Raw genomic sequence first — 14,688 nt, 5'->3', positions numbered from 1 at the left:
GGACCACATTACTACCCAAGAATGGATGTAACAATTCACAAATATTTTGCTATATTGAGCTACAACATAACATGAAAATTTATGCTCAAACAATGAGTACTCCTTCCAAATTGACTAGTGTTTTACCTACTCTAACCTTCTTCCTTTATCAAATTAAACAACATGAGCCAAACTTTTAGAAGTTATATTGCTGAAGGAATGTAAGGTACAAAGAGACTCTGAAAGCATGACATATGCTAATACTCGGGTTTCAAGCAGTTAGAAATAGTACAATTAAGCAAAGTTGAAGTAGAAATGCCTTGCAAGTATTATTAGAGAACAATTATGGTTGGAAATTCTACGATCCTTAGAAGTCGTTTGATAGGAGGTATTAATTATTAGATATAATAATCAAGAAAAATAAAATGCAAAATTATATTATCCTTCATTTGGTTAGAGGTATTAGACCAACCTGGAATAACTTAATTCCAACCAAACAACCACCGGATGTTTGCAATAGCAATTTCAACTGATTTTTGACTCGCTCATAATGATTGTCCTGGAATAACTTATCCCAAGATAACGTATTTCCAACCAAACAACCACCGAGCATTAGCAATAGCAATTCCTATCGATTTTTGACTCGCACATAATAAACCCATATTCAACCTGTAAAAAGATTGAAATGAGTGAAAAACCCATTGGGGTATATTGATATCCAGCTGAGCTAAACTGTACCACTTATCACACAGACCAAACAATGGCTAAATGTAAAACAAAGTTTCTAAGGTTAATTATACCATTGCAAAATAATAAGTATCTTGAGACTTTTTTTTTTTAAAACTTAAAAGTAGATAAATTAATCTGTTAAAAAACTGTAATCTTGTACCTTCCCAGTAAAGTTTAGGTGGCTATTGGATTAATAAATATATTGGCACACTGATTTCTTTGCCTTACAAAGCTTCTGTAAAAGCTACTATGTTCTCAAGAAAAAAGAATTGGTATTCTTCCTGATTCTCTAGTCCTTTTTTTCCCCTTCTTGGCTTCCTTTGGTTTAATACGGGATTGAGGATTCTAACAGCAAATAATGCATACAAGCATTTTCCGAGAAAGACTTGATCAGAATCAGAGTGCTTTCTTGACTTCCAAGAAGTTAGAACGCTCCTTGTTGGCTGCCTCAACATCATCTGGTGATGCAACAGCAACAACCACCCCTTTATCTTTAACTGCCTCCATGACGTCTCCAAATTTCCTGAAATCTTCCAGACTATTGACGGAAAAGAAGCATGATTAGTATAAGTTTATACAACTCATATGGAAGAATGTGAAACTGCTATTGCACAACAGGTATATAAATTGCAAATTTGATTACTAATTTTCAACACGTTCTATATTGATCTTTCTTTGCATTCTATGCTGATCTAGACCAAGAGTTGTCTTGCATTGCGGATCTATGTTTTTGTATACTTCAATAATTTACAAGGTTAAATGATCTCATCATCCCTAACTTTAACATGGAACATTTTTGTCATAAAGGAAGAGGGGCTTATCAAGTGAAAATGAAACAACATAACAGCATGGGGGTAAGTTTACTCAACAGCCAACAAATAGTAATATTATCAAATGGACCAAGCTAGTTCATGATATAATAGATCATTTCAGCAGCTGAGCAGTGCTGCACAGAAAAGCACCAAACTATACATGTGTGATGTGTCATACCATATATGAAAACAAAATTCAGATGAATTTGGTTCTACGTTTAAATCTAAAATAGAAAATGCATACATATCAGCCAGAGACACCAGTTACACATATGTCATACCATATCATGGAAACAAAATTGCACTTAAATTAAAAACTATGTTATATCTAAAAAGAGAACTCATGCATATCAGCCAAGAGGAAAGAGGTGGCTATGGCATTTGCTGTTGCTAGAAAATCATGTACTTAACATTACTTGCACTCACTTATTACTTATTATAGATCAATATTTAAGCTAAATACAGAAAGGTTCAACACTTTTACCTTGTTGATAATATCTCCTCACGTCTCCTTTGTCTTTCTTCATCTGTTACTCCCAGTAAATATCGTAACAAACTGAGAGCATGAGCGAACATCATTAGATTCAATACAAACCAGAGAACATTATATCATGAGCAATGTCAAGAAAATTCTCAATTAGCACACAGACTGGACAGACTATAAGGTCAAACTATTACTCTTTTCTCCAGAGTTTATAGATTGACAAACAGTTGGACATTGGCATATTTAGATGAAGAAAGGATAAAGAAGAAATTACTAACTTGAAATCCAATCCTAAAAGTCAAAAGATTTTAAATCAAGAAAATAAAGTAATAGTAAAGCAAAGTCATAGTAAAATACAACGATTTTTCTAAATTATATGTGAAATTGATCCTCATGTGTTTGGTAAAGAGAATAATCTTATCCTTTGAGAATAATAACAAATGGATTATGTTCATTGGAATATGAAAACGTGACTAAATAGGTCCGTATAGCCCTATAAAAATGAAAAATGAAAAAAAAAATTTGTATAATTTGCACTTCTTCAATTATTATCTTGCATGTAACCAACTGAATCCAATTGTTCCTATAAGTTAACTCATGGCAATCGTTATCAATGGATCCAATGGATATTGATTTTTGCAATTGCAAATAAAGAATAAGCTGATTATCAAATCCCTATAGAAAAGAAAAATTTATTATCCTCAAACCAAAGCCAACTACTCATCATTTTGGTAGTTCAAATTTTTTTTTTTTTGCCTCTGTATTAACAGTTCTATAGACCACAACAAATTAAAAACAGATCAAGCCTAACTAATCTGAAAAAACACAAAATATGCAGGCCTACAATAAGGACGTCGTGAAGAAAAAACATTGACAAGATATTTTGTGTGTATTACCAAACAGAACACCTAACATTCACGGAATTAAAAGAACCCTTCCCAAAGCACTCCAACAGTACAAAGGTAAATACAGAATCAGGTTCAATATTGACAAAAACAAGAAAGAAATTTTAATTGAAATGATCTAGCCTAGCGAATCGATAATTAGAGAATGGAAGCATAGGAAGATGTCCTTGCACTGGAGAGTAATATGAGAGCATAGAAAAGGACTGGTCATCCACTTACCTACTGTATCCTTTGGCGTCAGGCAACTGGTAAGAATCTACATCTCCAATAGTCCCAATAATTGCCTTTGTGAGTGCATCATTATCCATTTCAAGTTCTTTAAGGAAACTACTGGTTCCGTCATACACATCAAGTGTCTTCAATAAATTTGGGTCTCGGTAGGATAAAAATGAGAATACCCCTGATGAGCCAAAATCTAAGATGTTAGCTAGAGAGACTTTGGACCTGGAAGTACATCTTCAGATAAGATGAACACAAACGGTACCTGAATGGGAGTCAAAACTACAAAATCCTCCATAAGCTCCACCACTAACACGTACACGATCCCAGAGCCATGTATTACTTATATAATTAGAAATAACATAAGCACTGCCTTTAAGCTCATAACCAGCTTCATACAGATTAGCTGCTTTTCCAACATAATTCACCTATAAGAAGTATCCCCTCAAAATCATCAGCTAAATTTCGACAGTTAGATAGTGGTAAGGTCGAACAACAAATCTTAGGAGACAGCTAACCTGAGTAGGAACAACAAAAGCTTCATTTGAGCGAGACAACTGTGCATTCCAAGCAGCTGGCTCTACTAGAGATGTGCTTGGAAGCAAATCAAGAAATTTGCTAATATGTTTCTCCGCGTTGTTGAGATTCTTCCCATCAGCTGTCAAATTTATCAGACACCCATTCTTGGAAAGTAAAGATTTTCGGATCTCCTCAAGGGATGATGATATTTGGGACCAATCCTTCTCAACTTGGTCTTCAAGAACCTTCAGAAATTCCAAGTAGCTGCGCGCACACACACAGAGAAAGAGGGGAACGAGTAAATTATGCTGTTCAAATATTTACATTCTCCTTTTTCTAAATCAGCCAAAGCTGGCCAATCAGGATCAATACGTAGGTACCCAGAGGGATAGGCCCATTGAAGATTGAAAATTTTGTCCAACAACCATCATTGGGACAAAGTCATAAAATATTAAAGGGACAAAGTCATCTAACCTAACACCACCCATTTGTTCAGATATCCACCCGGCAACGTTAAGCTTTGCACCCATCCTTGCAGCAGCAACGCTATGACCACTGCCTCTTAGACGATTCTAGAACCAAAAGTTCATGAGAGAAAAAGTTAGATTATACACCATGCACATTCATTTACAATAGCTCTTACTGTTCCAAGACTGCATGTATGTATACCTCCATTCTCGATCTGCTTTGAGAAACGAACTGCTTGAAACGCTTTTGGTCATCAAGCTGGACATCTTGAAGAACGCGGTTGATCTACAAGAAACAAATTGACAAGATCTTATCAATAAGAAAATGGCTAGATAAATTACAAGCTTCATAGATATCTACTACCACCAAGTCAGAGCATCAGCTCATAGCGAGAAAACGGTTCATACTACCTTATATTCAGTATAGTTGGCATGATTGACAAGGTCCATTAGTAGACTTAGGACTAATTTCTACCAAACAAATCCATATACCAGATACTGTATGTCAAAGGAAATTGTATAATCATGTTCGATACTTTATAAATATGATTAAGAGGTCCAAATACAAGCAAGATTTACATGAAATCTCCATCCAGGTTGCAACTATGATTTTATGATATTGTCTTCCTTCCTATGCTGGTATGAGAAATATGATGCTTCGCTCAAAATCAAGGTTTAAATCCAAGACTTGAAAGTAAGGAAGGTATGTCCTCTAGAGCTTAATATTGCCCTCATCTCCTCTTTTAATTTATCCAAGGTAGAACTCATAAATTGAACCAATAGGAGACTCTAAATATATCAGAAAATGCAAAGGGATAAGTAAGGTTATATCATGTTGGCAAGATGCATAATTCATTTAGCTTCCTTGAAGTGAAGGAAACAAATTGAGGAATAGAGTCTGGAGTTCATCAAAGGCCAATAATTCCACATAGCAACATGCTCGGCACAAGTTTATAATGACTCTAAATTTTTCAAAAAAGGCAAAGGGATAAGTAAGTTTATATCATGTTGGAAAAATGCATTAATAACTTAGCTTCCTTGAAGGAAGGAAACAAATTAAGGAATAGAGTCTGGAGTTTGTCGAAGGCCAATAGTTCCATATGACAACATGCTCGGCACAAGTTTATAGACAACACACACCATCACTTTACTAGCCAACTAAGCACTCTCAATCTAAAACTTACCTTATACAGTGCTTAAACCACTAATTGAAAATCTACACAAACTGTACTCAGTCATACCCACTATATGGAAATCTACACAAACCTGATCATTTTGAGGAAAGCCTACTTGTATGTCAAAAACAGTAAAACTTAACAAACACCTTTTCCTGTTAAATTTTAAGACAACTTTGACAGTTCATTGGCTCAAATGTCATCACTACAAAGACCTTGAAACATAAAATTACCACCCCTATTCACATACAATTACATCACATCATGTTTTCTATAGAGTGGAAGATGACCATTTAAAGCTATAAATTACCAAAAAACTGATTTACCAAGTAAAATAAATCTTCTGTACGTTGTGACATGGCTTTGCCTCGAACAATTATCTTGCTACATGGCTCCACCTTGCCATGCACGGATGAGGTGAAAGGATAGACTGATAGCCCTCCAGTTTTCCTTCCAATTAACTGGTTCAACTGCACAAAGTCTAAATCCTTTGTGCCCATCTCCAGCAGAGACTGACTGTCAAGAAATTTTGCACATCAGAATCAAATAATCTTCGATTCATGAACTCACATCTCACTATCAAAAAGCTAGGAATGGCTTTACACAACCCCAAAGGTTAAAAGATGCATCGGCCTACTAGGTCATCATAACCCTGCTCCTCCTCAAGTTGAGCTTCACTATCATCAGCTACAGCTAGTCCTTTCAATCGCACAATGTCAAAAATTTCTAAAGTTACAAAAAGCTACCTGAACACACTTCTGAGAACCACAAAGCGTATTCTAGAGAGATATGAATATGATACAAAAGTTTCAAATAATGCAGGCAAGAAACTGGAGACCTCATGAACAAACAGGGATAGACAGAAGGATGGGAAAACCCACTACCGATCTACTGAACAAAGTCTCGAGAAGAGAGAAGGCAAACAAGACTTGGGTTTTATCAGAACAAGGACCACTATAATGCTTGAAGATAGCAATGGCTTCTGACAGAAACTTGATGCATCTCCCTTCAACTCAAGGACCAAAGAAGCCTATACAATATACAATCATCAAGTTCAAATAACATATCAAAAGAATATGAGACCGCAACGACTGATCCAGTGAGGGTCTTCATGAGTGTAACTTTTACTATGCCATACCTATAAATTCTAAGTTCATTTATTTCCACTGTTTGTTTCACCTCCCTATTAGAAAATCTCTTTATCCTTTCTTTTTAGAGAACAAGAGCCGTTCACTGTAATAGAAACATTAATATCTAAGCAGTTCAGCGAAACATATTACCAGAAAAGTGGGACTAATGGTAGCAGCTCTTGCTTCAATGAGCTCAAGTTGAAGACAACTTCAGCATAAAGAACATCGTTTGTGAAGAGGTCGTGCTTCAAAACTTTTACCCCATTGATGTCTCCAATCTACATAAAAGGCCAAACAAGTTGCTCTAAAATGGAATCTAATTTAACCGAATTAAAGAAAAGAAAAGAACAGGGTAAGTTGTGATTACCTCAGTTGGAACTAGGACAGGTTCTCGAGGAATATCTTGTAGAGAGAGGCTGGGAACACTCTTTAGAGCTTCTGGTGGGTCAGGAGTTTCTTGCTTTAACCGTAGCTCATGTGTTGCTCGAGCCAGTTCAGCAAGATCCTCTTGGGTCATGCTTGCTTTAACTTTATCCAGTGTTTCCTTTTCTATTTGTTCTTCACGAGATGCCTTCTCTGGGTCAGGCTGAAGAAAAGAACACTCTTATATAACAGACACCAAAAGCACATATCTTTTCAAAGAAACAAAATTAGAATTGACGATAATAACCTGCATCTCAACCGTTACACGGTGTGGATTCCTCAAGATGTATTGGTCCATTAAAGGAGCAAAAACAGCTTTGGAGCCTTCCTTAGCTATTCTGGCTTTCAGGGCCTCCAAAGGCTTCTGATACTTCAGTGGTTCAAAAGGATCCATGTCATAAACCCATTTCCCCTAGAAGAAACATCAAAATGAAAAAAAAATAAATATATCCATTACAAAAGAAGGGAAAAGAAAATGCAAGTGATGAGAATCAAGACAAATGATAGACTAATCAAAGTTCTATCGTACAATGGAGCGGAGCATCAATGCTAAACCACGTGGGAATGAGCCAGTGTTATTTTCTCTAAGAGAAAATTCAATTGTGTTCATTGATGCCTCCACGGCATCCGAATCAAAACCTTTCTCAGCTAAGCCTTGTAGGGTGCTCATGATCAATTCTTCAACCTTTTGAATGTTCTCTTCTGAGACACCCTTCAACCCAATGCTAAACTGAGGCTGAAGGAGCTCATCCTCAATCCCTCCACCAACAATAGCATCTCCTAAACCACTTTCTAGCAAGATCTTCCTCAAGGGAGAAGCTGGAGTTCCCAAAAGCAGATGATCCAGAAATCCTAGGGCAAGCTCAGTTTCCAAATCCAGTGGCTTGTCAGATAGCAGCCAATTAACGCACACCATGTGCTTCTTTTTCAGGTCCCCATCTTCCCCAACGGGATATTTTTCTACAATCCTGACCGGCTCCGAAAATAGTCTTTGTGGTTCAACTCTTGATTCGTGTGGAGCTGAACTAGCATCAAACATGTTCAAATACTCTGCACGTAATTACACACATTATTTGATAGGAACATGAGATGCACCAGTTTTCATGACAAGCTTCAGGGTTCTAATATAAACTGAAGTCATTACTGGATAGAACAAATACAGCTGGATACCATGTACATATTCACAAATTTGTGTGCATATTTGCATGTTATACTTATTTATTTCTATTTCTATTTCCTGTTAATTTAACTTTTGAAGAACTCCCGGGATTTTTGACAGCCAGTATATTGTTCAAAACCGACCGAGAACAAAGAACAAAAGTTGGATAAGTACATGAATATAAGCTCCAAAAAAAAGGTACAGAAAGCGAACCTGCGACATAGCAATTATACTTTTTTTGCAAATTTCATGACTCAAATCAAAGGAAAACATGGAAACAATCCTTGACCACATAGGGGTCTGATGATAGGCACTACCAAAATAACATCTGGGGATAAAATAGAGGGGAAAAACCAAGGACACAGTTAACAATGGGGCACATAATAACTAAATAGAAGATTGGGAACATGCTTTTCATTACCTTGGAAGTCACAAATGCTTCTTCCAATGTGTCCTTGTTAATCTTGGTTGTACTAGAAATGACACACAAAATAAATAATGTAAAACATGTCATGTCCCCCAAATTTTTAAAATTTTGTGTAATGATGTCCATATGCTGTTGAGCTATGTGCAAAAAAATTAGAATAAAATGAGGCCTCTGATAGGTGTAGGTAAAGTTTCTGAGATTGGAATGTCAACGATTTTGTAATATCCATGTGTCCTTTAACACATCTAAAAAGTACATGAGAGTAATGAATATCCGAGCCAAACCACTGTTCAACAAGGATTCCTAGTATAGGCAAACCACGACAATTAACACTGTTCATGTTCATTTGAAATTGTAAGAGGCAAACGAGTAAGTACCACTTAAGATCCGCAGACGTTCATTTGGGTCATCGTCTCCATAAAACCATATTCTTGCATTGCTAGGATGGTAAAATTTTCTGTGGAACTCCTGCAAAAATATAGAACAGAAAATACCAGTCACACTAAGAGGCTAAGGAATTAACTCTTAGTGGCAGATATACATGTTAGTTAATTAGTCACGATTACTCTCCCTTTTGCCAGCATTACCAAGTAATAGGTGTAGCTTGAAATATTTTAAGAAATATTGATGCATCACTAACCTATACAGTATATATGCATAGTTTCAAATTGCAGTTGTCTCATTATGCATCTTCTTTTCTTTTTGATTCTTCAAAGCAACTATATATACGGCTCGGTTACAATACACGATATTTTTCCAATGTGTAACAACATCCAATTAAAGGACTTAACTCATCCAATAATTTAACTTAACATTTATACATGAACACCAAAAGATTCACCACAATAAATGATGAAAACTTTGGTGAAAGTCACCATCAGAACCTTCCAGGAAAAACCTTGGTTATCGAAATCTAATGGAAGGTTAATGTCTTAAAAATGATCAGAAGGAATGGACACGAGTGAAGAGGTGAGATGCCATCAAATCAGCCACCAGAAAGAGAAAGAGAGGTAAGACTTTAGCCAACAAGTAGTATAAGACCGTTTAGTGATAGCTGAAGCTACTTAAATCTCTACAAAGATTGAAGAACTTCTAATACTATGTGTATGAGAGAAAAGAAGATTTTAATTGAATACAAAACATCTACGTATTGGTGGCCGAACATAATACATATAATATTGTCCATGCAGCACAATCTCCAACTTAAGAACTTAACTCTTCATATATTATAACTTAACAATCTAACATTGAAACTTAACATTCTAGCAATCAACAAAACTTGCAACCATTTCAAAAAAAAAAAAAACAATCAACGTAACCTTTTAGACCAGGATTAATTTAAGACAATGGAATCACTACAATGGCCAAGGTAATTCTTCCTGATACCCAAGTACTGACATCTTACACTAAAAACCATGATTTCATATGTCCTTCTAGGTGCTGTCAAAAGCAAAGTGTGGAAGCACCAACAGGTTAGCTATGTCTGGTAATTGGCAAAAGTCGTGTTAGTGAAGAAGGTGTACACTAAGAAAACATACACACAACCACACACATAATGCTAGAACCAACTATAATAAAAAGTTAAAAACAGCATTGTTACCATTCTTAAAAAAAACTGTAATAAAACAACCATATGGACAAAGAATCTACAAAGCTACTACTTGTGTAAAACATGTGAAGTAAAACCATGTTAAACTCAAAACCACTTTAATTTTTGCAACTTACAGAAACAAATAGTTTTAACCTCTATTCAAATGTAGTGGCTAGATTTCTTATAATAACTTTTAATATCTCTAGCAATTTTTTCATAACTTTGATTAAGAATAAGTATATTAATCCATCTCAATGCAGGGTCCATAGGTCAGTTATCTAGCATTTGTAGACACACACCGGTTCACCTTAATGCTTGTAGTGAAGCGCTACCTTACTGAAGCAAAACATCCAGCTTTTTCTATGCCTTTTATCAAGGTTTCTGCACACCTTTACAAACTGTGATCCTTCTAAGAGCCTCGATAAATATTTGTGTGATATCTCGACCTTGTATGGCCCAAATCATGTTGCTAAGCACACTTCATTTGAGAAGCTTATGGTTTCTCACCTTGAAGATTAAAGCCCGCAGACCCTAGATTCTAATGTGTTCAAAACCCATGAAAACAAGATGAAAACAATATGATAAAGAACAGCCACATCTGCACAACTTGATTATAGAATGATGACAATTCACAAGCCATTTGATTGTGCATGGAGCATATACAAACTTCTACATAACTTGTAAGCAAGAGAGAATCATTGAACATCATAACTCTAGCTTCTAGCGTACTTCGTCAGCTACAATATGACAGTTAACCAGATAAGATATGATTTATCAGGCACCAAAAGATAGCAGCTCAAGTTCTCTCTTCGCAGTTGAAAATACAGGTACACTTATAAGTTATAAAACACAATGGAGCAACTGTATACATGAAGCAAGTAATACAACCACAAACAACTCTGGCCCACAGTTTTCAATAACATCCAAATTCAACTAAACACCCTCACAACAAGCATGACAAGAAACATTGGGAAATACTACGAAACGACAATGGGAAGAATCCAAGAATTGACATAATCATGTTATGAAGAAAGATTAGCATTGTATGATTGTAATAACAAAAACGTGTGAATGCTTTGAAGTTCTTTTTTATAAGTGATGTGAATATTTTGAAGATCACAATCCTTGAAGAACAAGCAAAACTAATGGGAAAGAGACTACCAACCTTAAATTCCTCAAAAGAAAGGCTAGGAATTACTCGTGGGTCACCACCACTGTCAACACCATAGGTATTATCAGGAAAAAGCGCCTGTAGAAGACATAAGTCACTACTTAAGTAAACAATAGTTGGTAAAAATATAGCACCACTTCTATTTTGTGGAAGAAACACATGAATTGAGCTATTGAATAAAGAAATATCTGAAGTGTATTGGCAGCATTAAATTACAAATCCCTTACATGAAGTATTAGCCATGTACACAGCTTTGTGATGTTCTCTTTGAATTGACACAAGACTTAGAATTCCAGAACTTACTTTCCAAGCATTAAATTTACTTTAGTAAATATAATATAAAACAAAGTACTCACCTTGTAAAATGCACAAAATATTTCTTTTAACACATACAGTTATTCACTGTTCTTAAATCCTTCTGAGTCCACCTTATTTGTTGAGCTCATGCACTAAACTACTTTTTGGTCTTTAGGCAATAAACCTGGTTAGCATCTATATTGATTACAAGCTTGATATGTGATAAGATATTCACTAATCCCGTGCGCACCTTTTAATCAGGATCCGGCAGGATTTTAAATTATTGAATGAGTTAAAAATTGGAGTCCATTAATTGATAGCATTTCTACAGCTAATTTCATTAATTATATCCGATCGATAAAAATTGTTATATCTAATAAAAACACTCAGCAATAACAATCAACCCACATACTCGCAAAGATATAAAAATACTTCAACAATTAATCAGCTTGTCAGCCCTTATACAAATGTTTGATGACTATCTTAAGTGTGGCATCCATACCTGCTGGGAAGTTCGTCCCAGTAGATTATCAGGCTGAGAATAAACTCCCTTCATCTCATTGAACACAACCCCTGAAGTTTTTAAAAACTTTTAGATATGCAAGGACAAGCTGTGGATGCACCACTATCCATTGGGATTAAAGAAAAAGACAAAAAGAATTGTTGGAAGAAGCTGCTGCAGAATATCGATAAAAACACAAGAAAAAGAAGTTATCACACGAAAGAAACAGAAAAAAAAAATGACTCAAGAGGCTTATGGGGGAACCTTTAAAAGTAATTTCATCTGAGGGGTCATTCAGTTCATAATGCCAACCCTCTTGTTGAAATGTTTGGAAATCCTCCACACATTTAGGGAAAAAGACAGCATCTAAGTACACATCAACCAGGTTGTAGAAATCCTGTTTAGAAGAGATAAATAAGAATGTATTAGATGGCAAACTTGTAGTTCCATAATAATATTCAACACGTGATGTTGTCATAACCTTTGTATTTGTGGACGCCACAGGATAACATGTCCTATCTGGATATGTGAAAGCATTCAGAAAAGTGTTCAAGCTTCCCTTCAACAGTTCAACAAATGGTTCTTTCAGGGGATACTTTCTTGAACCGCACAATACACTGTGTTCCAATATGTGAGGAATTCCAGTAGAATCTTTCCTGCATTAACATTAAGTTTTCAGGCACGGGCTGTTACTTGTTTTCCATAAAGAACAACAAAAGTAAATATTATCAAAATCTTGATTTCCATTGACAAGTAGCTCCTTCTTTGTCTTTCTTGATTTCATTACTCAAATGAATAAAGAACTAATCAAGAAACAGATTCTTAGCGAAACAAAGCAAGAATTTATCAATAACTCATCAACCAAATTTATCAAAACCTTGATTTCCATCGGCAAGTAACTCCGTTTTTGTCTTTTTTATTTCATTACTCTAACAAATCAAGAACTTACCAAGAAACAGATTATGTGTCACAAATCAAGAACACATCGGCCACATTGTAACAAATCAAGAACTTATCAAGAACTCATTAGCCACATTAATAGATAAGTAGTCCTTATAAGCACACTACAATACGAGAAGAGAAACTTACGGAGGCGTCCGGAAGACAACACCGAAAACTTTATTCTCATCGTCATTGGACACTGACATTACTTCAGCGCCTGTTTTCTTGTGTTTATACAATACAGCTTTAGATTTACACTCATCAATAAACTGCTCAGACACTTTCTCGAACCCGAATTTCTCCGCAACTTCATCATCAGCACCAAGAAACTCTGAAAATCAAAACAAGAAAGACTCAAAATTAGACAAGAAAGAGTCAAATTAGAAGATAGCAATGGTGTATTCATCACCTTGAGATGATTGAGGGGAAGAAGTAGCGATAGCTCGAACAGATAAAGGGTAAAACTGTCTTTTCAAGTTGATTGAAGATGATATTCCTCGAACGTTACTCCGAACAAGTGAACGCCGGCGGTGAAGATTCTGGAGTAAAATGTGTCGTCTAGCTGAGTAAGAAGCGAATCTGTGTGAAGAGCGTGAGAAGATTCTAGAGAAAGCGAGAGTGGAAGTAGAAGATAGAGAGCGAAGAAGCACCGCTCTCTCCATTGATGGCTTGCGGAGAAAGATAAAAGAAAATAAGTGTGTGAAGAAGAAGATGGGGTTTATGGTCAGAACGATACTATATAGAAATATCAAAGGGGGTTTTAGTAGTGAACGGTCTAAAATGACTTTGGTTATTTCCAAATTTTCGTGTTTTGCACAAAATTATTTTTGTGGAGAGTTATTAAGCCATTTTGCAAGCTTCTCTACCTCCCAAATTAGAGGAAAATAATTAAAAGAAGCATATGACTACATAAAATTTTATGGTTAATTTTATCCAATTTTCTAGTCAAAATTAAGGTACTTAGTTTTACATTGATTGATTAAAAAAAATTGTAAAAAATGGAGAGATAAACCCATTATACATCTAATTTTGAATAATATTTTTAAAAGATTTTATTATTACAAAAAAATAAAATTAATTTATATATCGAATTAAATAATAAATATTTAAATACATTTATATAGTATAACATTCTAATAAGATGTTTCTTCCTCAGTATATGTTGTTTTAAACTTATTTAGGTTATTTATGAATTCGAGAAATTTGTTATTCTCCTACTTGAATATTACACTTTTCCCTTATCGATTGTGACAAAAAAAATTCTAGATTATTATACTATTTTAGAACTATATAATTAGATATTTATATTTATTTTTTTAATACAAGCAAATGTAGTGAGTCAATATAATTTGATTTTTATTTTTGGGGTTTTATGCTCTAAACTTCTCCTATCAATTCAAACAAGGCCATCCCTTTGGGCTTCTCCACCTCCCTTAGCTTCTTTTAAATTTATAGCATATTTGAATCACTAACATAACATATTCAGCTTAATATCTCTTCACCATAAATTTTCAATCTCTTTATTTCAAAAAATAGCAAAAAGACAAAAGACTATTTAATCCAATTGAATGAGTTGTAAAAAGAATAGAATGTTATTTTCAATAGAAAAACGCAATTATAATTGAAAAATAAATATACTTAAATTAAATCGTAAATTTGTCACTTTTAATAAAAAAATTCAAGCCACTAAAATAAAATCTTGAATAGTCCAACAATAGTCACGTTCACTAAAATAAAACTTTTTAAGTTATTGAATT

General features: G+C 34.8%; 1 protein-coding gene across 1 annotated transcript; it reads right to left on the bottom strand.

Annotated features, from left to right (window-relative positions):
* Positions 1-807: 807 nt before the first annotated feature.
* LOC107001275 (presequence protease 1, chloroplastic/mitochondrial-like) lies at positions 808-13,661 on the bottom strand. Its single transcript, XM_015199389.2, has 19 exons — positions 13,341-13,661; positions 13,079-13,262; positions 12,471-12,645; positions 12,254-12,386; positions 11,990-12,060; positions 11,185-11,268; positions 8,806-8,896; positions 7,372-7,892; positions 7,090-7,254; positions 6,787-7,005; positions 6,570-6,697; positions 5,616-5,805; positions 4,317-4,400; positions 4,122-4,219; positions 3,647-3,911; positions 3,394-3,556; positions 3,129-3,309; positions 2,005-2,076; positions 808-1,246 (listed from the first exon to the last, which is right to left on the bottom strand). The coding sequence occupies exons 1-19, from the start codon at positions 13,591-13,593 to the stop codon at positions 1,105-1,107; spliced, it is 3,219 nt and encodes a 1,072-aa protein (XP_015054875.1). The 5' UTR covers positions 13,594-13,661; the 3' UTR covers positions 808-1,104.
* Positions 13,662-14,688: the final 1,027 nt, after the last annotated feature.

Source organism: Solanum pennellii, chromosome 1, assembly GCF_001406875.1.
Source record: "Solanum pennellii chromosome 1, SPENNV200".
Lineage (NCBI taxonomy): Eukaryota > Viridiplantae > Streptophyta > Magnoliopsida > Solanales > Solanaceae > Solanum > Solanum pennellii.
Note: the sequence above shows the minus strand (reverse complement) of the source record. Positions and strands in the feature narration are given on the sequence as shown.

Excerpts from the sequence above, each read along its gene's own strand:
- LOC107001275 (XM_015199389.2), bottom strand. The coding sequence starts at position 13,593 with ATGGAGAGAGCGGTGCTTCTTCGCTCTCTATCTTCTACTTCCACTCTC. Across the intron at positions 12,646-13,078 it reads GTTGTCTTCCGGACGCCTCC|GAAAGATTCTACTGGAATTC; the intron begins GTAAGTTTCTCT and ends ATGTTAATGCAG. Across the intron at positions 3,557-3,646 it reads CTTTTGTTGTTCCTACTCAG|GTGAATTATGTTGGAAAAGC; the intron begins GTTAGCTGTCTC and ends TACTTCTTATAG.